Source organism: Dendropsophus ebraccatus, chromosome 15 (genome assembly GCF_027789765.1).
Source record: "Dendropsophus ebraccatus isolate aDenEbr1 chromosome 15, aDenEbr1.pat, whole genome shotgun sequence".
Classification (NCBI taxonomy): Eukaryota; Metazoa; Chordata; class Amphibia; order Anura; family Hylidae; genus Dendropsophus; species Dendropsophus ebraccatus.
In genome coordinates, this window is record NC_091468.1 from 35,882,626 (window position 1) to 35,907,921 (window position 25,296).

Here is a 25,296-nt window from a genome sequence, read left to right on the forward strand (position 1 = left end):
CACAAGTGACCCCATTCTGGAAACTGCACCCCTCAAGGAATCTAACAAGGGGTGCAATGAGGATATGGACCCCTTGATGACGGGCACATTTGTGCCATGAAAGTGAAAAAATGAAAATTTTCACTTTCACGTCACATTATTCCACATTTGTGCCCGTAACCAGTGGGGTCCATATGCTCACTGCCCCCCTTGTTAGATTCCTTGAGGGGTGTAGTTTCCAGAATGGGGTCACTTGTGGGGGGTTTCCAGTGTCTTGGCAGCACGAGGGCTCTGTAAATGGGACGTGGCCCTTGAAATCCATTCAAGTGAAATCCAGCTTACAACAGCCGATTGGCGCTCCTTCCCTTTGGAGGCTCGTCCTGCGCCCGCTTGGCGCTTTATCGCCACATGTGGGGTATTTCTGTACTCGGGAGAAACTGCGCTACACATTTTGTGTTTTTTTTTTTCCTTTTATCCCTTTGTGAAAATGAAAAATTGAAGGCTAGAACAACGTTTTAGTGTAAAAAATAAATTTTTCTTTTTTCACGCCATATTGTTCGGAAAATCTGTGAAGCACCTGTGGGGTCCAGATGCTCACCGCACCCCTTGTTACATTCCTTGAGGGGTGTAGTTTTCTAAATGGTGTCCCTTTAGGAGTGTTTTTTTATGTTTTGGAACCCCAGAGCCTCTGCAAACCTGAAGTGGTACAGTCAGAAATGACCAAATATAACGGAGCCATTGAAATTCACTGGGTGCTCCTTTGTATCTGAGGCTTGTGGTTGTGTCAAATAGCGCAATAGGGCCATATATGGGGTATTTCTATAAACTGCAGAAACGGGGCAATAATTATTGGGGTGCATTTCTCTGGTAATAAGTTTATAATTATGAAAAATATTGGATTACAATAAAATCTCTGCACAGAAAATTAAAATTTTCTAATTTCTTACACACACAGCTTTTATTTCTGTGACTCCCCTAAAGGGTTAAAACACTTTCTGGATGTGCTTTTGCAGAGTTTAGGGGGTGCAGTTTCTGAAATGGGGTGCTTTGTGGGGCTTTCTAACATACAGGACCAACAAATACACTTTAAGGCTGGGTTCACACACTGTATACTTCAGGCAGTATTTGGTCCTCAAGTCAGGTCCTCATAGCAACCAAAACCAGGAGTGGATTGAAAACACAGAAAGGCTCTGTTCACACAATGTTGAAATTGAGTGGATGGCCGTCATATAACGGTAAATAACTGCCATTATTTCAATATAACAGCCGTTGTTTTAAAATAACAGCAAAAATTTGCCATTAAATGACGGCCATCCACTCAATTACAACATTATGTGAACAGATCATTTCTGTGTTTTCAATCCACTCCTGGTTTTGGTTGCAATGAGGACCTGACATGAGGACCAAATACAGCCTGAAATATACTGTGTGTGAACCCAGCCTAAACCTGAACAGGTCCCTAAAAATATCTGATTTTGAAATTTTACTGAAAATTTGGAAAATTGCTGCATATGTTTTACGCTTTCTATTGTCTAAAAAAAATGAAAGATAGTTTAATAAATGCCGCCAACATAAAGTAGACATGTTGCTAATGCTATTTAATATATAATTTATGTGGTATAACCATTTTCTGTTTAAGCAAAAAAGTTTCAAAGTTGGAAAAATGCATTTTTTCAAAATTTTTCACATTATTTTGGTTTTTTTCATAAAGATTTGTTATGAGTATCGACTCCATTTTACCAGAAATGTAAAGTACAATACGTCACGAGAAAACAATCTCAGAATCAGCCGGATAGGTAAAAGCATCCTGAAGTTATTAATGAATAAAGTGACACTGGTCATATTCATAAAATTTGTCTCTGTCCTTAAGGCCATTTCAGGCTCTGTCCTTAAGGGGTTAACCCTATAACATTTTCCACCTACAATAGGTTTACATTGCACATGTCGTAACAGTCTCTATCATTTGATGTTTCCCAGTTACTCAACAACTTTTCTCTTTGGCAGACTCACTGGAATCACTGACGCTCAGAGGTGACTTTGGACCTTTGAAAGTGCAATGTTGTGTTTCATAGGATTGGGACTCATGGCCGTTCTACGACCGTTACATTCTTGATGGCAGCCTTCACTAGGAGAACGTTATCGCTCGGTAGAAGTCTTTGTAATAAATCTGGCAAAGGAAGAATGTAGCCTTCTACTTACTGTACTTTGTCATCCCATGCCTGCTAATAAGTCATCACAAAAAATATCATCTGCTTTGTGAGTTCAGCTCCGGTTGTGTCACCATGAGTAATATTCATTCCGAGAACAGGGCCTTGTTTCTGGGAGTCCTTACAGGAGCTGCAGGGGTTGGCATCACCTGGTTTTGGTTAAGAAGGTATAGAAAACATGGCTATTATCTCGGTATGCATGAGAATCTGTCACCTGCTGCGTACAACCAAGTTCAGGACAACCAAGGGGCGGTCATGGTCCTTCAGGGGCGTCAGCTGCAGATCCTGGAGAAACTTGGGAGCTTGCTGAAAAGTGTGGAAGAACTCAAGGAGGAGGTGAAATATTTAAAAGAAACCATTCCTAAATTAGAAGAACAGATTAAGGATGAGCTAAGAGGCAAGAATGATGGGAGGAAAGTCAGTCCCCTGCACAGAAGCCTAAAAAGAAAGAAGAGCGAGACCACCAAGGCGTCGGGGGAATACCCTAGTTCTGAAGAAGCAGAAAGTGAAGGAGGGTAAGTGTAAGATGTGTTAAATGTGGTAAAGGCAAGAATGTGTCACTTCATGTGATAAAGGGGTTATCCAGCGAAAATCTTTTAATTTCAAATTAGCTGGTTTCAGAAGGCTATATAGATTTTTAATGTAATTTTTTTTTTACTATTTACTGTAATTTTACTATTTAAGAATCTTGTCTTCCCATAGTTATCAGCTGCTGCATGTCACGTAGGAAGTGGTGTATTCTCTTCAGTCTGAAACAGTGCTCTCTGCTGCCACCTCTGTCTGTGACAGGTACTGTCCAGGAGAGGTTTACTATGGGTATTTGTTACTGCTCTGGACAGTTCCTGTCATAGACAGAGGTGGCAGACTGGAGAGAATACACCACTTCCTGCATGACATGCAGCAGCTGATAAGTATAGGAAGTCAAGATTTTTAAATAGAAGTAAATTACAAATCTATATAACTTTCTGAAACCAGTTGATTTGAAAGATGAAGATCTTCGCTGGACAACCCCTTTAAGATTATAGCTGGGCTGATCTTGGCTGATTTACTATGTAATCCATGAAACAGGTTATGGCACTGCTGGTCACTTACTATATAATCCATAATTTATGTATATCAAGACTATGGCTCTGTTGGTCCCTTAGGGGGCATTCACACATTGTGTAATTATGGGACGTGCTCAGGCGATGCGCTACTGACTGGAATGTGGAACTTGCGGAATAATTCATTATGGTGCCAGGAGCTCCGAAACTGCTTAAATCTTTGCACTATTGAGAGTTTAACTCCTGGTATATTTTAATGAATGATGATGGCGGGAGCTCCCTACTCTGTTCGTAGCACATTGTCTGCATTTATGGACCGTGCACGAAATATGTGAATGCCCCCCAACTATATTATTTATGAAACAAAAAAGACAGGTTACGCCTTGTATGATACCGCAGACAATGGAGGTAGGAGAATAGGAATGGTTTCAGGCTTAACGTGTAGCCCCTTGGGCTTGATGCATGTCACCCCTAGGGGGTGGAGAAGGATCGGGGTGGGATGTTGACATCCTGTAATACGGTGTTAGGCTACAAAGACTAATCTAGGGTACATGAGCAGGATGCTCCCTATAAGGGGACCGTGTGGAAAACCAAGAGTAAATGAGAAAAAAGGAGATGGCTGAAACAGCCGTACCCAATGTGTGATCAGCGCTGCCTTTTATGAAAATTTTACTAAGAATTTTTATTTTGTATGGCCATGCCAGCCTGGTATTAACAACATGAAAAAGCAGCGTCCTGGAAGCCGAACACACAATGTCTCCCTAGAGATATAAGAATTATGTATATATATATATATACGAACACTCCCTGTGTAATCTCCTTATTCCTGAGCTGAGATTAGTAATAAAGAGCTTATTCTACCTGCCAGCATTATTATGCAGAGAGCTGAAGTCTAAGCTCTTTTTAATTCACATTTTCTCACATAAATTGTGGACCAAAAAGTTTAGGATGTATTTAAGGGGCTAGACCTCGGTATATACTGTAAGAGTGGAAGGTAAATGGCCATCGAACAGCCGATCACAAACCTCTGTATCTGTTCCTTTCTCCGAGTCAGAAAGTCATTCTGGAGGGTCTCTTGTTATCAGTAAACTTGTGCGCCCAGATAACACTATAATTTGCTATTCTATAGTCTACATATCCATGCATCTATATGAGTGGTCTCTTGTTGGTGGTATAGTGAGATAAGGTAAAAATGCTACACCCAACTCTCCCAAGTGAAAAATGCCATCTACTTGTATGCATATACAGTAGTTTGGGAAAGCAACATCCTGGCTTAAAGGGGTACTCCGGAGAAAATGTGTTCTTTCAGGTCAACTAGTGTCAGAAAGTTATGTAGATTTGTAATTTACTTCTATTTCAAAATCTCACATCTTCCCATACTTATCAGCTGTTGTATGCCCTGTAGTAAGTGTAGTATTTTTCCTAGTGTCACATGTCAGGAACTGTCATTTAGGAAAACCCTATAGAAAACCTCTCCAGCAATTCCTGTCACGGACAGAGGTGGCAGCAGAGAGCACTATTTGAGACTGGAAATAAAACACCAAGACTGGAGTTTTTTTTAATAGAAGTAAATTTCAAATTGGTATAACTTTCTGACACCAGGTGATTTTGAAGAAAATCTTTACACAAGGGTACCCCTTTAAGAAGCTTGTGATCATTCACATCTCGGAGAATTACCCGTGGCAGTGTTTGATCCCACACTTGAGGTCAGAGTGCGGTCTAAGATGCTTCCCCATTTCATCACCTGATAGCTACACGATATTGCTGGGATTATCGCCAACATCGTGCAGCTATTGGTAAAGTAACAGGAGTGTGGTTGCAGACACATTTCTCATAACAAATGTAGAGAGTTAGCCTAAAGGCCCTATTCCACGGAACGATTATCGTTCGTTTTCGGACGATATCGACCGCTACGGACGATAATCGTTCCGTGGAATAGAGTGCAACGATCAGCCGACATCGTTCATGTCGGCTGATCGTTGCAGTCGCTTGTTTTTCAACATGTTGAAAAACAAGCGACTGATATAGCAGCGATCTGCTGCCGTCGCTCCGTTGAATAGGAGCGTCGGCAGCAGATGCTGCTATATCCTATGGGCTGCCCGGACGATCAGCGATCCCCCAGGCAGCCCCCCCGCAGCTCCCCGCCGCCCCTCCCGCACTCACCCGCTCGCTGCAGCCGCGTTGAATAGCGGCGGCAGCGAGTGGCGAACGAGGAGCAAACGAGCGCTAATAGCGCTCGTTTGCTCCTCTAAAACGACCCGTGGAATAGGGCCATAAGGCTTATGGTCTCTTTGCTTGATATCACAAAAATCAGTTAAAACATCAGGATCTGCTTTACTGTAGGAGGGACTGCTGCAAAATGAGGAAGAAAATTAAAGTGGAAAAATTTAAGCAGCATCTCAAGGCATCAACCAAAAAGTTGAAGGACGATTTTTTTTTTTTTTTTTCCTTTCAAATCAACTGGTGTCAAAACATTATACAGATTTGCAATTTATTTCTATTCAAAAATCTCCAGTCTTCCAGTATTTATTAGCTGCTTTTTGTCCTGCAGGAAGTGATGTATTCTTTCCAGTCTGACACAGTGCTCTCTTCTGCATTCTGTCCATGTCAGGAACTGTCCAGAGCAGTAGCAACTCCCCATAGAAAACCACTCCTGCTCTGGACGGTTCCTGACATGGACAGAGGTGGCAGCACAGAGCACCATGTTAGACTGGAAAGAATACATAATTTCCTGCCGGACATACAGCAGCTAAGTGTTTTTTAAATAGAAGTAAATGACAAATCTGAATAGCTTTATGAAACCAGTTGATTTAAATTTTTTCCACTAGAGTTTCCCTTTAAAGCTTGGATATCAGTGGCCTATGACCTGAAGCATACTTCTAGAGTTGTGGCACAATATTCAGGAACCTGGTGAAATAGCAATAAAGTAGAAGTACCATTGGAATCAGGACACCCCATGCTACAACTTTTTTTTTTGGAGTGACCATGGGTCGTCTTCACAGGGATATTCCAGTTTCTGCAAATAAAGGGTATAGTTGGACTAACTGAAACTCTATAAAAATAAACTCTATATCCTTTCCTTATGAATTCTTTATGGCTTTCAAGGTCTCTAGACGCTGTCACTCAGTACAGACCTTCCTTGTGTACTTCCTATCAGATGACAAGCAGCAGACTGTCAGGGGAGGATGGAACTCTCTGTATAATGAAACCTTCTGCAGCTCTCTTTAGTCATTGGTGACTTGGAAATGTAGATTCCAGTAAGAAGAACCATTCCCCCTACAATTATTTCACATAACACCATCTTCTCCATTCTACTATTATGTATGGTTATGATGGTGGTTTTCCCACCTCCATAATCTCCTCTATGTGTCCCATCTGAGCCGTCCATCCTCTTACCTACTGGGCCACCATACACCTGAATGCTTCTCATGTGCAGTATACAGATACTTTACTTGTAGTGAGCAGAAGATGAAGACATTGGCCCAGATGTATTAATGTGTCTGATTCTTCTACCAGACCTATAGCAGCCAATCACAGTTCAGCGTTTATTTCTTATAATAAGCTGATTGGTTGCCCTCGGTCTGAGAGAAACACCAGACACGTCTTTATCTTGCAGATGGATGAGTCTGGCCCATGAAGCCGTATCTGCCCTCCCCTGCATTCTCAGGGGTGGTTGAAATCCTCTGCTGTGATAAGACTGGAGCATGTGGTCTCTTGGCATCTGTGATAAGAGTATATGTATATAGGGATGAGAGGCTGTTTAGTCTGGGGGGTTCTTATGTTTTCTGTAACGCTATCTTCTAGTCATGTGTGGTTGCAGGACCACACAACTTTGCACAATTTACTTGTGTATATTGTATATTATCTGTAATTTTCAGGAATATGTGTGTGTGTGTATGTATGTATATATATATATATATATATATATATATATATATATATATATATATATTCATACATACGGTTCAGATAATACTCCACGGCAACTCCAATTCGTGTCAAACGTGATTCAAATTTATTCCATCATGTGATACATCAGATAAATAGTGCAGCACAGCAATTACAGGATGCAACGTTTCGACGGTCTCACCGTCTTTTTCATGCTTAAAAAAGATGGTGAGAGACCGTTGAAATGGTATAACCGTTAAGTTTATATATATATATATATATATATTTTATTTATATAATATCATTAGCATTTGTTACATCTGGTGACTGTCGTGAGTTGTTTCTATTAAAGGGCTACTCCCAGCAAAAAAAAAAAACTTTTGAATCAACTGGTGTCAGAAAGTGTCAGAGACTTGTAATTTACTTCCATTTTAAAATCTCCAGTATTCCAGTACTTATCAGCTGCTGTATGCCATGCAGGAAGTGGTGTATTCTTTCCAGTCTGACACGGTGCTCTCTGCTGCCACCTCTGTCTGTGTCAAGAACTGTCTAGAGCAGCAGCAAACGCCCATAGAAAATATCTCCTGCTCTCTAGACTGAAAAAAATACACCACTTCCTGCAGGACACACAGCAGCTGATAAATACTGGAAGACTGAAGAAAATTTCAAATCTTTTGCACTTTTTGGCACCAGTTGATTTGAATTTTTTTAAAAATTTTTGCTGAAGTATCCCTTTAATTTCCTTCACTCTCCAGATCCTCTTAACCGGACCCACCCCAGCCACCATGCATCCTGCTCCGGCACACAATGGTGATGACAGATAAAATCACTGTGGATGTTTGTTTCTACTGCATGTGTTAACTAGGCAATGGTGGGGCACCTGTATTTCAGGTTTCCTTGGTGATTCCTATATGTACTATTTTTCGTTCGGCTTACCTGTGACCTGTACTGTACTATGATCTTGCCTATGTCTCTGTTTTCTGTACCTGTTCTGCTCCATTAAGTAAGTTGAAAGTAATTACACACCATATGCTGCAAACATATAGACAACAAAGAAGTCCTTAAAGGGATTATCCAGGCTTAGGGTCCACTCATACGTACAGGATCTGCAGCAGATTTGATGCTGTGTTCAGTCATATAGTTACAGCAGTTACAAATCGGCTGCACATCTTGTACGTGTGAATAGACTCTTAGAGCCCTATTATAGGGAGCGATACTCGGCCGAATCAGGCCGATGCAGCAGATCATTGCTCCCTGTAATAAAGACAAAGATCAGCTGATGACAATGATCGTCGGCCGATCATACTCATTGGTCCTGGCTTAAAATCATCAGCCGCCGGGCACGCATTGCTAAGTGTAAAAGCGATGTGCGACTGATGAATCATTTAAAGTGACTCTGTACCCACAATCTGACCCAAACCACTTGTACCTTCTGATAGCTGCTTTTAATTCAAGATCTGTCCTGGGGTCTGTTCGGCAGTGTTTGCAGTTATTGTCATAAATAAACAACTTTTAAACTTGCAGCCCTGTGTCAAATTGGCGTAGCCTAGAGAGTGTATGCCCTAGACTTGCACCGCCCATCTGTCTCTCCTCATCACTAGGAAAACCCCCGGGCAGGATTTTTCCTTTTCATCACCTGAAAACTGCACAGGTGTCTTGTGCAGTGTTTACACAGGTGATGAATAGCAGAAATTGCTCTAGGGGCATTTCTAATGATGAAGAGGGTGGGGAGATGGAATGGAGAGGCGGTGCAAGCCTAATGCAGAGACAATCTAGGCCACACCACTTTGACACAGGGCTGCAAGTTTAAAAGTCGTTTTTTTAGGACAATAACTGCATCACCTGCCGAATGGACCCCAGGACAGATCTTGGATTAAAAGCTATCAGAAGGTTCAAGTGGTTTGGGAGGGACAGATTGTGGGTACAGAGTCGCTTTAAGAAAATTATATGTTACCTCTCCATGTTACCTGGTGTCTTTCTTCTTCTCGCTGCCGGTACAACTTCAGAGACGGTGTCTGAAGTGAAAGGCTGATTAGCCAATCAATGGCTGGGATGAAAATGCTACAGCCAATGATTAGCTGAGCATCCTGTCACTTCGTAGACCATCTCTTAAGTTGTACCAGCGGCTGCGGGGAGCGAGGAGAAGCCAAGAAGACACCGGGTGGCATGGAGATTTACAGTTTATTATTTACTATATACAGTTGCACAATACTATACTGCTATGATAGTACTGATACAATACTTTATTGCTGCAGGATAATCGGGCGATGTAATAGGCTCAGGAAGTGAGAGCCGATCTAGCAGTATTGGCGCTCGTGCCGTCTAATACTTCCCTCAGAGCACACACAGCTATTTTATTTCAAAAACAGCAACCGCCCTTTCCCTAGGTTGTGTGTGTGGTATTACAATTCAATTCTGCTCACTTCAGTGAAATTGAACTGCAAAACCCACACCCAAACTGAGGACAGGAGTGGTGCTGTTTCTGGAAGAAAGTGGCCATGTTTGTCTAGGCCTGGGTGTTTCATCAAGAGGATAATCTATGACATGCACAGAAAAACAGAAGTAAGGAAAGCCAAGAGAGACAGGTGGTGGTGAATTTCTGTCTAATGTTATGTATATTATGCAGATGGTTCCCTGTAAGATTAGCACACAGGACACGGTGAGGGGGAAGGGGGGTACATTACAGTCGTAACAAGATTATTATCTACGAGACCTTGAGGAAGAAAGCTCAATGTCAGATCTACTGTTCACAGCTAATAGTTTGAAGTCAAGTGTTGTCAAGAGCATTGGTGGCATCTATAGGGCAAAACCAAGGGTGCAAGTATTTTGGTATAGGCCTGTGTAGAAAGGGAGAGACGGATGGGGATGGAGCTGGAGTACACACAGCTGTCTTTATGAGCCGGATTATATAATACACACACACACACACACAGAAATGTGTATGAATCTAATAGGTTTCTGGAAACTCTCATAGTATTTCTTTGGTCTAGCGCCATAAGCTGGTGTCCAGCCTATACATAAGCTGTGGGTTTCCTCCAGGTCTGTGGAGTCTGTAAACCGCAGCTCCGACTCCAACTCCTGAATTTTATCAGGACCGACTCAGACTCCATCTCCTTCATAAATTGCCAGTCAGACACCAGGGGACTTATTTATCACACTGGTGTAAAGTAGATCTGGCTAAGCAGCTTCTCCCTAATGTACTTCATGATCCTGGGGTGATTTCTGAGGGAATAAGGAAAGATATAAAGCAGCTTTTCCTGTGTGTGCAGTGGATGCAGCCAGTCTCCAGCCTCCATGTCCTGAACAACTCACAACTATATAGAGGTCAGCCATAGGCCCAGATTTACCAGCTCTCTTTCAGCATCCATGCTCCTGAATCATTGCAGCCCCACAGGAACTATCCACTCAGCCAGTCAGTGACTACAGCTGTGTCCTGTCTTACTCACTGATTGGCTGAGCAGGCATTTCTGGGGGGCCATGACATCACAGGATTAGGAGCATGTTGCATTGTGGGGGCACAGGGTCAGGTAAATAGGACTTCTATATTATGATCCCAACCCCCTGCCCCGCCCCTGCATTTTTCATTGATGCCCAGACTACTGCTTTAATTTCTGCCTCTCTACCTAACATACACCCAGCCTGCTGCAGCCATAGCACACACACACTCTCACACAGCCTGCTGCAGCCATAGCACACACACACTCTCACACAGCCTGCTGCAGCCATAGCACACACACACACACAGCTTGCTGCAGCCATAGTACGCAAGCACACAGCCTGCAGCGGCCACAGCGCACGCGCACTGCCTGCTGCAGCCACAGCCACCTTCTCCCAGAGAGAAAACACCACACTGAGGACAGAGGTTACTGCTACACCACTTCTCCTCCTCCCCTATAATACACAGGATATCTTCATATTACACTGCTGCTCATATACAGTCATCCAGGAAGAGAACAGCACAGATCTCCCCCCACACAATGGACTCTTCCAGCTCAGAAACAAGCTGCCAAATAGAGACAAGATAAAGGTCTTAGATTGATAAAACATAAACTATATTAATGAGGGACATTTATAAAATCGATATGACAACTCAATTATAAAATTTTCCATTAAAAGTAATGCCTCTCCATGTATCAAAATGTCGCCACCCTGTTTTCACATTTCTCCAACATATCTGTACCACAGAGGGTGGTGTGGAGTCATTGGGGGTTCCCCATCTAATTGGGGAGACACTACAATGTCAGACTATTCCTGATAACTTCTTCCTGGCAGAAATGCCCTTATTGATACAAATACCGCTTTTGTATTCCAAGTCATTGGATACCGAACAGGGGAAATAGCTAATTCTTTCTAATCTTGTCCAACCCATGAGATCTATAATTTATCATATAAACTACAAATGTTGCCACCCTAATATGGGTTATCGCTAGAGATGAGTGCAACTCAAGCATGCTCAAAATCTGATCGTTCGGCATTTGATTACCTGTGCCTGAAGAAGGTGGATGCAGCCCTATCACTGCCGGGAAAATATGTTTTCTCACACTCCCTAGGGCTGCATCAAACTTCTTCAGCCACCAGTAATCAAATGCCGAACAATCGGACTTGAGCATGCTTGAGTTGCACTCATGTCTAGTTATTGCAAGCATAAAACTGAAGAGGTAATTTTTGGGTATTTGCAGCCATGTTGATCCCACTTTATATGCTTTATAAGGTATTTACCTTTTTCTTTTAGGTTAATAAATACTAGAAATGGTATAGAAGAGATAGTTGCCACCACTCCCCCCTACTTCAGGGTAACCCATTAAATGGAATTTATCATCAGATGATGACCTATTGTTTAAATCAGGTTTTTATGTTTCACATATTTTGTTTTAAAGAATTTTTGGTAACTTTTTCTTCTAATTTTCCATTTACTATAATTTTTTTTATTAAATCTGATATTGTGCAGTTTCCATTCTCATCACTAAGCTTAAACCTAAGCAGAGACTTTCTGTTCAGTTTGTAAGGATACAGAGGAGACTACTGAAAAGTGAGCTGTACAGTGTGACACTAGTAGATAGACCAGACAATAGATGATGTTCACAGCTCAGTCTACCCCTCCCTGAATATACCCAGTTACGTTTATTGTCAAAGGGACCGCTTCTGTCTATTCTTGCCTGTCCATGGGCCTTGCTCTAAAGTAGATCTCTAAAATATCTCAGAAGAGCTGGCAGGCCCATTATTAACCCCTTAAAGACAGCCTATGGCTTAAAAGGCCATAGCAGTTGCATTTTTTTCACCTAGAAACCCACATGAGCCCTTATTTTTTGCACCACTTATTGTACTTTGCAATGACAGGCTGATTTTTTTTCCATAAAAAACACTGCAAAACCAGAAAAAAATAAATGTGTGGTGAAATTGTTTTTTTTTTTCAAACGCATTTTGTTTATTTGGGGGCTATTTGTTTTTACGCTGTTCGCCCTGGGGTAAAACTGACTTGTTATTTATATTCCTCAAGTTGTTACGATTACAACGATGACTTTTATTTTATTTGATGACTTGTAAAAAATTCAAACCCAGGCTTATAGCGCTTTTATCCTTTGGTCTATGGGGCTGTGTCAGGTGTCATTTTTTGCGCCATGATGTGTTCTTTCTATCGGTACCTTGATTGCGCATATGCGACTTTTTGATCGCTTTTTATTACAATTTTTCTGGATTTGATGCGACCAAAAATGCACAATTTTCCACTTTGGGATTTTTTTACGCTGACGCCGTTTATTGTGCGAGATCAGTATTGAAATTAATAATGATTAATAATTAATAATAATAACATGGGAAAAGGGGGGTGATTTGGACTATTATTAGGGATGGGGCCAATAATGGCACTTTATTTATTTCGTATACTAGAAGCCCCCCTGGGGGACTTCTAGTATATGCACACTGATCTCTCATTGATCTATGCTGTATATAGTTATACAGCATAGATCAATAAGATCGGCACTCAATTGCTTTTGGCGCAGACCCCGGCCCGCAGAGGATGTGTGGATCACTGCTCCGGGACAAAGTCCCGTGGGAACGATCCACCCCACTAGACCACCAGGTATGAGGGACAGCAAACAATCAGATGCAGCTGTCAACTTTGACAGCTGCATCTGATTGCTTGATTAGCGGGCTTGGCGAACCGTGTACGCTAATAGCCACGGTCCCGGGCTACATGCCGCACCCGGGACAGCAGCGGTTCAGAGCGGTGTCGCAGTGCGCCCCCCCCCCTCTGAAGTCCCCGAGGCAACCACAGGGTGTAAATATACGCCCTGTGTCGTTAAGGGGTTAATGAAAAAATGTGCTTTAGTATTAGTCTAGGATCAGTGTAAAAAAAAAAAACATTCCCTTAAAAATATTTAAAATAGTTTTGTGAAAATGAATGAATGGTATACATCGTAATTGTTTCATACACAATTGGCCTTTAAAGACCCTGTGACTTTCTCTCAGATATATCACAGCCCAGACTGACACAGAAGTAGAATCGGAGGATGAGCCCGTAGTGGGGATTGTCACAGCGGAGACTGCTAAAATCACCAAAGAGGAAGCTGAGCTACGCTCTCTTCTCCAGCAAGCAGATACCAGCCACAATGGCTCCGAGTCAGACAAGCAGGACGCCTTCAGGATGTTGCTGAACACGCAGGAGAAGGTATTTGCACACTTAACCTGCTTAAACTTTGCGGTTCTCACCATTTTGTGTGTAGACTTTCTTTATGTCCTATTATTATAGTACCTGCTTACTTTAAAGGGAACCAATCATGTCCAAAATCGCTAGTAAACAGAGGCAGAGGGAAGCTGGCTACTATAGATAGCCATAATCTCTGTAGAAAAAGCAGAGATTGATTGATTGTTCGTTATGATCCCTGTTATCCTGCCCACTGTATACAAAGCTTTCAATGAGCTTCCATCCCAGCTGCCACATGATCAGTGGATATCTGCTGGACCTGCTGGTAGCAGACCCAGACCAGCTCTGCAGTGCAAGGGGCTTTATACATAGAATAAAGACCCTATTAGACGAAACGATTATCAACTGTATCAGTCGACATGAACGATGTCGGCTGATCGTGGTCTGTCAATGTCTTTTATCATGTTAAAAGACAAACCACTTAGATAGCAACGATATGTTGCCGTCGTTCCGTGGAATAGGAGCAGCGGCAGTAGACCGCCACTATCTTCTATGGGTTTCCCGGACGATCTAGCAATCACCCAGGCATCTCCCCGCGGCCCCCTCTGCACTTACCCGCTCGCTGCTGATGCGCGTAATAGCGCCGGCAGTGAGCGGGGAACGAGGAGTAAACGAGCACTGATTTAGCTCGTTTGCGCCTCTCCATCGCCCGTGTAATAGGGGCTTTGCTGTTAAAGGGGTTCTCTGGAGAATTTTTTTCTTTCAAATAAACAGGTGTCAAAGTTATAAAGATTTGTAATTTACCTCTAATTAAAAAAAGTAGTCCAATACTTATCAGCTGCTGTATGTCCTGCAGGATGTGTCGTATTCTTTTCAGCCTGACACAGTGCTCTCTGCTGCCACCTCTGTCAGTGTCAGGAACTGTACAGAGCAGGGAAGGTTTTCTGCGGGAATTTACTTCTTCTCTGGACAGTTCCTGTCACGGACAGAGGTGGCAACCGAGAGCACTGTGTCATACTGGAAGAAATGCACCAGGACATACAGCAGCTGATAAGTACTGGAAGACCTGTAAAGGAGAAGTCCGAGTGGACTTTTTTTTTTTTTTTCCGCAAGTGCTGTGGAGGGTGAGGATAAAAGAAATAACATCCATTTATTATTTTACCATGTAGCATTATTGCTTTTATTTAAGTGAATGGTCTGTCTGCCAGTGCAGGTTTCCATTCTTGCCCATAGCAGGAATTTTGAGTGTGATACATCGGCTGATCGTTGATATAGGTTTGGACCTATAATTGTCGGGTGCCGACTGCGCATCGCTACGTGTAATAGCGCTGCACGGTTGTAAGAAGTTTTGTGTTTATTTTTTCAGTATGGAAATAAGGTTGAATTCCTCTGGAGACTGGCGCGGGCGTACAGCGACATGTTTTATCTCACAGACGATGTAGAAGAGAAGAAAAGCTATGCAGCTGATGGTAAAAGGATCTCTCCAAAACAACACATCCTGCATCAAAGTCTTTTTCTAGCTTGCATGCTTAAAGGGGTCTTATAAAGGGGTCATCTTATAAAATGATAGCATAGAGCTGCTGGATGCCATCACATTATGATTTGTGGGAATCCTATCTCTAACCTGACAGGTCGGTGCTCACTTGCTCCTTATTATCGGGCCATGTAATAGGGCTCTAATTGTGACCATTAAAGTCAGTGGAAGCGATGCATTGCACCCCTGGCTCAGTTTTCTGGTTTTAGCAATAATGTCATGTTGGTGCCCCCTGCTGAAACCAGACAGTCTCCATAGATATATATCATTGTATGCCTTAATGCCCCTCATAATATTAATAAAATGCTATATGTGTACAGTGTGCCTCCCCATATCACAACCCAAAAAGACGAACTAACCCTGAGATGGCTGTGTGCGACAGCCTCTACACAGTGAGCGGTGATTGCTATTAGCCCGCACTCTGCTGATGGGGTCAGCCTCCCCTGGTGCTGTATATAAGAATATACTGTACATTGGGGGAACTGGACCCTGCTCTGTATAGAGCTGCGTGGCACCGCTTCATCAGAGCAGGGGATCGGCTCTGACAGCCCTGCAGTTCCCAATCAATCCTTGGTGGCAGCAGAGGTGCCTTCTTTCTGCTGCCATTCAACAGAAAAAAACTATACATTTTATTTTAATTTATATAAAAAAACGTAATAAAACCTTATTAAAGCAATGTAAGTGAGTAAAATTGTCCTGTCCTGGAGGAGGGGAGCCTTATTTTAGCTCTATGAGGTACACAGGGACCTGCTGTCAGTATATACAGTGAGTACACTTACTAATACTTTGTACTGACCTATTTTACTATAAAGTGGCCAACCCCTTTAAGGGAAACAACAGCGTAAAAGCTTACCAGTACTCCTCACAAAAGTAACCCGTCGCCATCTGCTGGCAGTCTGTAGTAAGGCACATATAGTTCTACATGTTTACTAATATTTATAATGCTTATTTTTCACAGGGAAAAGCGTTGCTGGAAAAGCCGTTGAATTAGATGACAGAAGCGCTTGCAGTCACAGATGGTGGGTGTTTTCATTTTGTATTGCTCTGATTTACAGACATCTTTTCGCAAACATCTATAAACCATATAATGCATTTCCCAAACAAACTGAGGTTGTACATTTGGTTGTGACAATCCATCTACTGCTTTCTTTAAGGGAATTCAGAATGAATGGGTTTGGTTATTTGCCACTCTTTTTGTTGAACTGCAGGTGTCTAGTGAGCGCCCTGATAGGTGCCATGCAAAGCTATGTTTTCCTGGGGGCCACAACTGTACGAGGGCTTCTACAGAACATCTCTAGAGAGCGCTGTATACATGTGCACATGCATACAGTCCCAGTTCTCAGGATTTAACCCCAGGGACTGAATTGATACTAAATCCTATAAATATGCCTATACTGACATATAACTGTATCCCATCTGTAACTTTTACAAAGTGAAGCTGCTGGCAGTGTGATGTTGGGTGTTTGATACCCATTCTGTACATGTGTGATATGTGTGTCTGATAATAATTTTAGATATTAAACTGTGCTGAACCTGGAGACATTGAGGCATTATACAGCAGTCAAGGAGTCCTCTCTCTGTATTCATCTCTCCTTCCTGATGACTGTCAGGCTTTCCTGCTTGATTTGAGCCGCGTTTGATGATTTTGCAGTGCTCCTGGCTGTGACGTCGGCACAGGCGACATCTTCACTCTTGACCCCGATGACTCCGAGTACTTCATTCACATACAGCACAGGCGACCTCTTCACTCTTGACCCCGATGACCCCGAGTACTTCATTCACATACAGCACAGGCAGCAAACAACACAACTAATATGACAAATGATTTCTCCAAATTCAACAAAAGTTACAGCCTTATTTCATTGCTCCACAGAACAGAATCCGAAAATGTCTGGGGCTTATTTATATGGTTTTTAAACATAGTGGAGCTGACTTTTTATATCCGTAGGCTTTTATGTCATGGAGTTAGCATGAAGACCCTTTAGCATTTATTATGTGCTTTGCTGTGCAAAACAGTGTTTGCTGCAACTGGACCAAGATCACAGCCAACCAGGGAGGGAAGTGGGCTACTGCATGCTTACCCTGGCTACATCGACCGATCAATAGGGTCTGAACACTCAGCCCTGACCAGTCAAAACATTTGAAATGTCCCTGTGACATGTATAATGAACTTTTTGAACCAACTCAAACAATCTGTCAGCTGACACAGTCAACAGTGTCCCAACCAGATGTTTGAGGCGTCTTATCCATTTATACCAGGCGTGACTACTGACGTCGCATACAGACACGATATCTAAGGCCATAGGAAGCATTTTTACCCAAAACCAGGAGTGGTTCCAAAACGCAGAAAAAAAAGTGCAAAAAAGTGTCAAATTTGTTGCTGTGTTGATAAGAATACTGACCAACGTAAGGCTTAAAAAACTGTGTGAATCCAGGATGAGACTGTATTATTTGTGGTATTTTGTGTTAAATTTGGAGATACCGCTTGTTATTTTGAACAGTTTAAATTTAACAAATTCTAAAAATGTGCTTTAAAAAAAAAAAGATTAATATTACAAATCATATTTGCAAATGGTAGATAAATAACTGATTGCAGTTGTCCAGACTTCCCTGTGTGCATGAAAACAAATCTGGGTAGCAGCACAATGATAGATAGATAGATAAATAGATAGATAGATAGATAGGAGATAGATAGGAGATAGATAGGAGATAGATAACTAGTGAGGCAGCACTCCAGAATATGAACTCAAGCCTTTAGTTTATTCACCCAATGTTTGGTCTGAACTTTCCAGTCCCTCCATCAATTTTTTTTTTAGTTGTCTGTTCTCATCATAGTTTTGCAGATTAATTTTTTTCTTATGTATTTTGAGGCTCTATTGTTTCTCTAATAAATAAATGGTATAGATAGAGTGTCAGATTGCCAGAGGACTGTCTGGAGCAGATAAAAGTCTGTTGATGTCGGGCTAATATTTTTCTAAGTTAATGTTTTATGACTTTGGGAACAAGCTCAGATGTTTGGCCATAGCTGGCGTGGACTTGATGGTGGTAAGAAGACTGCAATGTACGGGTCTAGTGGGCTGAACGCACTGATAATCATAGCTGTTTTTTTTACTTTAAGATACCGAATTGAATTGCGGAGGGTTATAACCAGCATTATCACATGAATGACAGGTTCTTCAAACCTATAGTTAATAGTGGATGAATAGCTGCACATGTCAGAGCAACAATTTTAACTACACAGCATCTGTATGAGCACAATGAGTCCATTATACAAATGTATATGTCACCTGAGTACTAATCCCTTAGTGAGATTTACATTAATATGGGAAATAGCACAGTAAAACAGCAATAATTACAGTCTAGTGGCTTGTATCAGGATATTCTATCTGGGAACAGACGTCAGAATTGATAGACATAATAGCTGTAGGAAGGAAAACCGTTTAAGGTGCTGATTGTTTTACAGGAACAATTCTGCTACTATAGGGGTAATCGAGGAAATTGCTAAGCGGAGGGAGCAGTGCAAGCAAGCCCACTGCCGTCAGTGTGCTCATAGACATCATAGGCGTTTCAATGAAAACATCTGATGTGATGATGATCTTACTGGTTTCCTACTTGTTAGCCGGACAAAAAAATATATCTGACCATTCAGCCAACAGCTTTCTGCACTTAATCAGCAAATGTATGGGATTTATCAAGATTATCTTGAGAATGCTTCTAGCAACTGTAAGACAGCTTGGTAAATTAGGATAGGGCTTAAAGTGACACTGTCACCCCCTTTTTGCATTGTGACGTCTCTACACAGGTGTAAATGGTAAATTGAGCAGTTTTCATACCTTAATATCATACGTCAGTGATCTTTTATTATTTGCGGATTGTGCTATCTAGGTGGGGCTTCATGGCTGAAGTGCCACTTAGCCCTGCCCACAACACCACTGCTGGCCCACCCCTGTGGTGTCATTGGCCCTGCCTCTCGACGACCATTGGAAGAGGCCAGCCAAAAGGTCTAGGCCCCACCTCATCTAGGTTGGCCCATACCAATGGCCGCTGAGGGGGCATGGCCTATGCACACAATTACATCATGGGGGCTGGGCCAATGGAAGCCCCACCAAGATAGCACAATCCACAGATAATAAAAGATCTCTTTTTACTGAAACAAGCACCATGACGTATGATAGAAAATGAGGTATGAAAACTGCTAAATTTACCTTTTACACCTGTGTAGAGGAGTCATGATGCAAAAAGGGGATGACAGTGTCACTTTAGCTGAATGTGGTGGGGGATATCGGCGCTGGGAACCCAACGATTTTTAAAAAAAGAACCCCAGTTTCTCATTAGAATGGAGACCTGTTCATTATTTATCGGAGCCACATAAACAGATAGGTGCAATGTTCTGTGGTTCCCAACAGCTCCACTCCATTCTAACTGAAGACTGGGGTTCTCAAGATTGCAGGGGGCTCCTCCCATGATCAGCTAGTTACAGGATAGGTTAACTGTGTCAGATAGGAATACCCCTTATAACTACCTATATATTAGGCAAACTACAGCTGACTATATTCAACAGAAATTCCCTATAATACAATGTCTATGAATGACTCCCTGATATGTTGACTTTCATGAAGACCTTAAGGTCCCCTTATACTTTTGTCGGCCATACCCGTTGCTTGCAGCAGGTTCGTCCATCAATCTAAGGTTTATGGTGCTCTCCTAAATGAGCACCGACAGATGAAGTTGGTGGAGATAGAGGTAAGGTGTGATAGAAAATCACAGCAGACCCCTTTGTTTTGAGAGAGACCAGTTGCAGCCAGAGCTTTCTGGCTGCAGCTTACCCCTCCCCATAGAATACACAGGAATGCAGCTTCTGTGTATGTCACTGCTCAGATCCTTCTGCCATCTCATGTCATCCCAGACAGACTGGATGATGATGAGATCAGGGCTCTGTCACTTCATCACTTCCAGGGCTCCCTATTCTTCCTTACCCTGAAGATGATAATAATGACATTGGCTGTGTGTTTAGGATTAAGCTCTGTTGCAGATCCTCTGTGGTACATCCTCTTTAACCCTTAGGGGACACAGCCAGTTTTCATTTTTGCGCTTTCATTTTTTCCTCCCTGTGTATATAAGGCCATAGTGCGTGTATTTTTCCGCCTAGAGACCCAGATTAGCCCTTATTTTTTGCGCCACTATTTTTACTTTGCAATGGCAGACGTAATTTTTGCCTAAAATATTCACTGAAACCAGAACAAAATTATGTGTGATGAAATAGAAAAAAAAAAACAATTTTTTTAAAATTTGGGTGAAGTTTTGTTTTTATGCCGTCCGCCCTGGGGTAAAACTGACTTGTTATACATGTTCCTCAAGTTGTTACGATTACAATGATATGTAACTTGTATAACTTCTATTTTATTTGATGGCTTTTAAAGGGAACCTGTCACCCCCCCCCCCCCCCCCCCCCCCCGCTGCTAGATACCCTTATACTTACCCCTCCTCTCCAAGTCCCGTGCCTGGAGCCGGTCCCGGGACGGAGATATCACCGTCGGAAGCCCGGCGCGTGCGCTCCTGAGATGAGTCCCACGTCCATAGAGAATGAATGGAGCCGTCATTCTCTATAGGTGTCGGACTCGTCTCAGGAGCACGCACGCATGGCTGCCGACAGTGATATCTCCGTCCCGGGACTGGCTCCAGGCGCGGGACTTGGAGAGAAGAGGCAAGTATAAGTATAAGCTTTTATTCTTTGGTCTATGGGGCTGTGTGAGGTGTCATTTTTTTGCGCCATGATCTGTACTTTTTATTGGTACCTTGTTTGCGCATATGCGACTTTTTGTTCGCTTTTTATTAAAATTTCTCCAGATTTGATGCAACTAAAAACGCGCAATTTTGCACTTTGGAATTTTTGGGTGCTTACACAGTTTACCGTGAGATCAGGAATGTGATAATTTAATAGTTCAGGCGATTACGCATGCGGCGATACCAAATATGTTTGTGTGTTTATTTTTATTTATAAAATGGGGAAAGGGGGTTGATTCTGACTTCTATTAGGGGATTTTGTATTAATAAAAAAAACATTTATTTATTTTTTTGCACACTTACTAGACGCCCCCCCCTGGGGACTTTTAGTATGCCTGCTCTGATCTCTCATTGAGATCTATGCAGTATAGTTATACTGCATAGATCAATCAGATCTATGCTCTATTGCTTTCGGCTGCTGCAGTCGAAAGCAATAGAGTGCTGATCTGGGATCAGCGCCATTACGGGCGCAGACCCCGGACTGCTTCAGACGTGTGGATCGCCCCTCCGTGATCGCGTCACGGAGGGGGTGGGGGGGCAATACCCCCACTAGACCACCAGGGAAGGGCTACAATAAGTATTTAGACGCAGCTGTCAACTTTGCCAACTGCATCTGAATACTTAATTAGTGGGCACGGCGATCGGACTGTGCCTGCTAATAGCCGTGGTCTCGGGCTGCATGTAGTACCCGGGATCGCAGGAGTTAAGAGGGGGTCGCTGAACTCCCATAGCTGCTCCTGGACGTTCAGTAACGTCCTGCTACAGCTATGGGTTAAACGAGAATCGTTCTGTGTAATTGCAGGCAACGATTGAAAAATTGTTCGTGTTTCGTTGATCATTGATTTAGATCTGAACCCGTTAATCGTTCGCTGTAATTCCACATTCGTTCGCTAAAGTTCAGCATTAGAGATGAGCGAACCGGGTTCGGGTTCGAGTCCATCCGAACCCGATTGTTCAGCATTTCATTTGCGGGGGCTGCTGAACTTGGATAAAGCTCTAAGGTTGCCTGGAAAACATGGATACAGCCAATGACTATATCCATGTTTTCCACATAGCCTTAGGGCTTTATCCAACTTAGCTGCTACCGCTAATCAAATGCCGAAAGTTCGGGCTGGGATAGGCTCGAGCATGCTCGAGGTTCGCTCATCTCTATTCAGCATTTTTTCACTAATCTTTTAGTGTAATTGCACATTAATTGCACATTGTTCATTGTTTTCCTGGGATCAGAAGGAGTAAACGATCATAGTAACAATCACAATAACAATCGTAGTAATGATCGTAACTAACAATTATCGTTCTGTAAATCCTATATTGATCAACCTCTAACAATTGATACTCTTGGTGTAGCTCATCAACAGCATATATATCCTACAAATATTAGCATCCACCAAAAAATTATTTTCTTGAATTCAAAAGTAATAAACAATGATTCCTTTATTCAGCAATAATTAGTTAAGACATACAATATTTAAAAATTAGATAGACATGCAAAATGGCACGGGTAAACCACAGATCACACCTGGACAAGACATGTGTAAGGAGCATACAGGCAGGCAGCCACAACAAGTAAAATACAAGTAAAGTGCATGTGCAAAGTACTATACTGATATGACTGACATGATTTCTTGAAGGGGTGCTCCAGCATGGGGGCACTTTCTGGGGAGGAGGTGGCTGAAATAAAAGACGTCCACTCACCTCCCCGGTTCCAGCGGTGGGTCACTCATCGCGGCGCTCCGGTCCCCAGTTCCCTGCCGCTTCCTGGTGTCTGACGCCGCCTGAGACGCGACGTCCCAGGGCCGCTCAGCCACTCAGTGAAGGAGGCGGGATCCGAGCGGACTTCAAACGGATCCTGCCTCCTTCACTGAGTGGCTGAGCGGCCCTGAGACGTAGCGTCTCGGGCGGCGTCAGACACCATGAAGCGGCCTGGGACCGGAGCGCCGCGATGAGTGACCCGCCGCTGGAACCGGGGAGGTGAGTGGACGTCTTTTATTTCAGCCACCTCCTCCCCGGTCCCCCCTAAAAAGTGCCCCCACACTGGATAACCCCTTTAATGGTAGTGGATCGAATCACTGGGGGTATCACCCTAGGTATATGAATATATAAGATGCCCAGCTTCCAATAAAGTGCAATTTGCAATGTGCCAAGTATACCTGATTGTCCGGTGGTCTACAGTTCCTCTCCCTCCCCAACGCACGTTTCGCGTGACAGCTTGATCACGGGGTTAATTAATGCCTGCTGCCCACCAGTTTATATATTTTCGAGGATCCTCCCCCCATCTCCGGACGCTTCCATCATGCACCTTGACGTAACCGCGCCGATGATGCGGCGCCGCTCCATCCACCGGTGACTTGTCACAAGAAGAAGTAGGCCGGACTTCAAAGCGGCGTGTTGCCATGCCATTTTTATGTATAATTATCGTTCTGGGTAATTTTTGCAATAACTGCAGCATTTGTGCGATAACGTTCCATGTAAACACAGCAAACGATCAAGCAACGAGTAAGAAATTGTTCATTTTGATCTCTGAACATGTTCTCAAATTGTCGTTAGTCGTTTGCTAAAAATTAGCAGATCGCTTTGTGTAAACAGTCTTTCGAAGAGTCACCCTATGTGAAAGATGGGCTTAAGCGATCTTAAAAACTATCGCAATAACGATTTTTCTTACGAACAATTTTTTTTTACGATTTATTCGTCTAAATGCTGATCGTTATAAAAACCAAATTGTTGCTTCGCTAAACGATCGATTGGGCGAATTATTAATTGGGCTCCATGTAATCGCAGCATAATATGGAGAACTATTTCAAGTAAACGATAAACAATCTCGTTTGTGATCGTTTATCGTTAGTCATTAAAAAACGCTCTGTGTAATAGGACCCTTACTTTGCAGCCTTTTTTTCACTCTTACCTAAACCTTTTGCCGGGACTGTATAAGAAAAGTGTTGTACATGGTGGCGGCATATAAAAATTCAGGGACCCCCGTGGCATTGGCAGGTATAACTAACATGCTTTCTAAAATGCAGAATATCCAAAGGAACCAAAGAGAATTGGAGAAGCCAGTGACCCTCAGGCACACTTGCCTTCTTGCTGACATATATGATGCAGTGTTAATGGTGGGTGAGGACAGACAAGCCAGGGCTGCCGAGTGTTATGAGGATGGGATTTCATTTCTTACTCTCTGAGGTTATTACATAGGTGTCTGCATTTTATATATCAGCAAAGTAGTTCATTAAGAGAGGATTTGGCTTAGAACTCCACGTTCTGTACTTGATCTTTAATATACAGCTGAAGGAGCTACACTGGATTGAATTTCAGGGAAATGTACGTTGTTTATCAGGCATGAAGAGGTAGGTATGAAGCCTTCTATACACCACCATTTGCTGTCTTAAAAGCATGTTTCCTGTCCGTTAGTTAAGACGTGTTCCTTTTCAAACATTATTGACCCATTAGGTTTCGTCTTATACGCTTTGCCGTTTTTACCACATTCCATAGCGATAAATAAACTTGGCCTGGGTCTGCAATCTGGGGGAAGATTGATAATGTGAGCGCAGCTAGTGGCAGGACGCCAGCGCTCACGGAGGCCTGAGGAATGTCTGCATAGGTAAGCAAAGGCTTTACGGTCAACTTTGGATTGGAGGTTGACTCCTTTCTCTATACATCGGCCGTGTCTTTTTTTTACAGTAGACGTAAGAGGAGATGTCACATGATTACTTTTCTTACTTATTCTTCTTCATCTGACATATGTGTTTGGTTTTCCTCTTCTGTTCTCATCCATTATATCATGTAACAGTTTTATTTATCGCCAGACAAAGGCTCAGAGGTATATTTATCATTAGATATTGTCACCTTGCTCTGCATGGAAATTCTGCTTGTAGTGTAAGCACTAGGGGGAGAATTTATCATTGCACCCCTTACAGGGGGTATTCTGGAGGAAATCAATGGTTTTAGATCAACTGATGCCAGAAAGTGACACAAAATTTGTAAATTACTTCTATTTAAAAAAACAGCTTTCCAGTACTTATAAGCCGCTGCAAAAAGTGATGTATTCTATGACACAGTCTGACACAGTGCTCTCTGCTGCTACCTGTCTGTGAGAGGAACTGTCCTCCTTTGTCTTGTCATGGACAGAGGTGGCAGCAGAGAACACGGTGTCAGACTGGAATGAGAGAGGCTCACCTGAGGGCCCTATTCCACCGGACGATTATCGTTCAGATTATCGTTAAA

General features: G+C 42.7%; 1 protein-coding gene across 1 annotated transcript in view; it reads left to right on the forward strand.

Moving 5' to 3' along the window:
- The window catches only part of LOC138774111 (regulator of microtubule dynamics protein 2-like), a 65,494-nt gene that overhangs the window by 8,992 nt on the left and 31,206 nt on the right, over positions 1-25,296 (forward strand). The window contains exons 2-5 of the mRNA XM_069954695.1: positions 1,984-2,701; positions 13,586-13,784; positions 15,127-15,229; positions 16,253-16,313. Of these exons, the coding sequence (XP_069810796.1) occupies positions 2,262-2,701; positions 13,586-13,784; positions 15,127-15,229; positions 16,253-16,313 (803 nt within the window). The 5' untranslated portion in view covers positions 1,984-2,261. The remainder of the gene's footprint in view (positions 1-1,983; positions 2,702-13,585; positions 13,785-15,126; positions 15,230-16,252; positions 16,314-25,296) is intronic.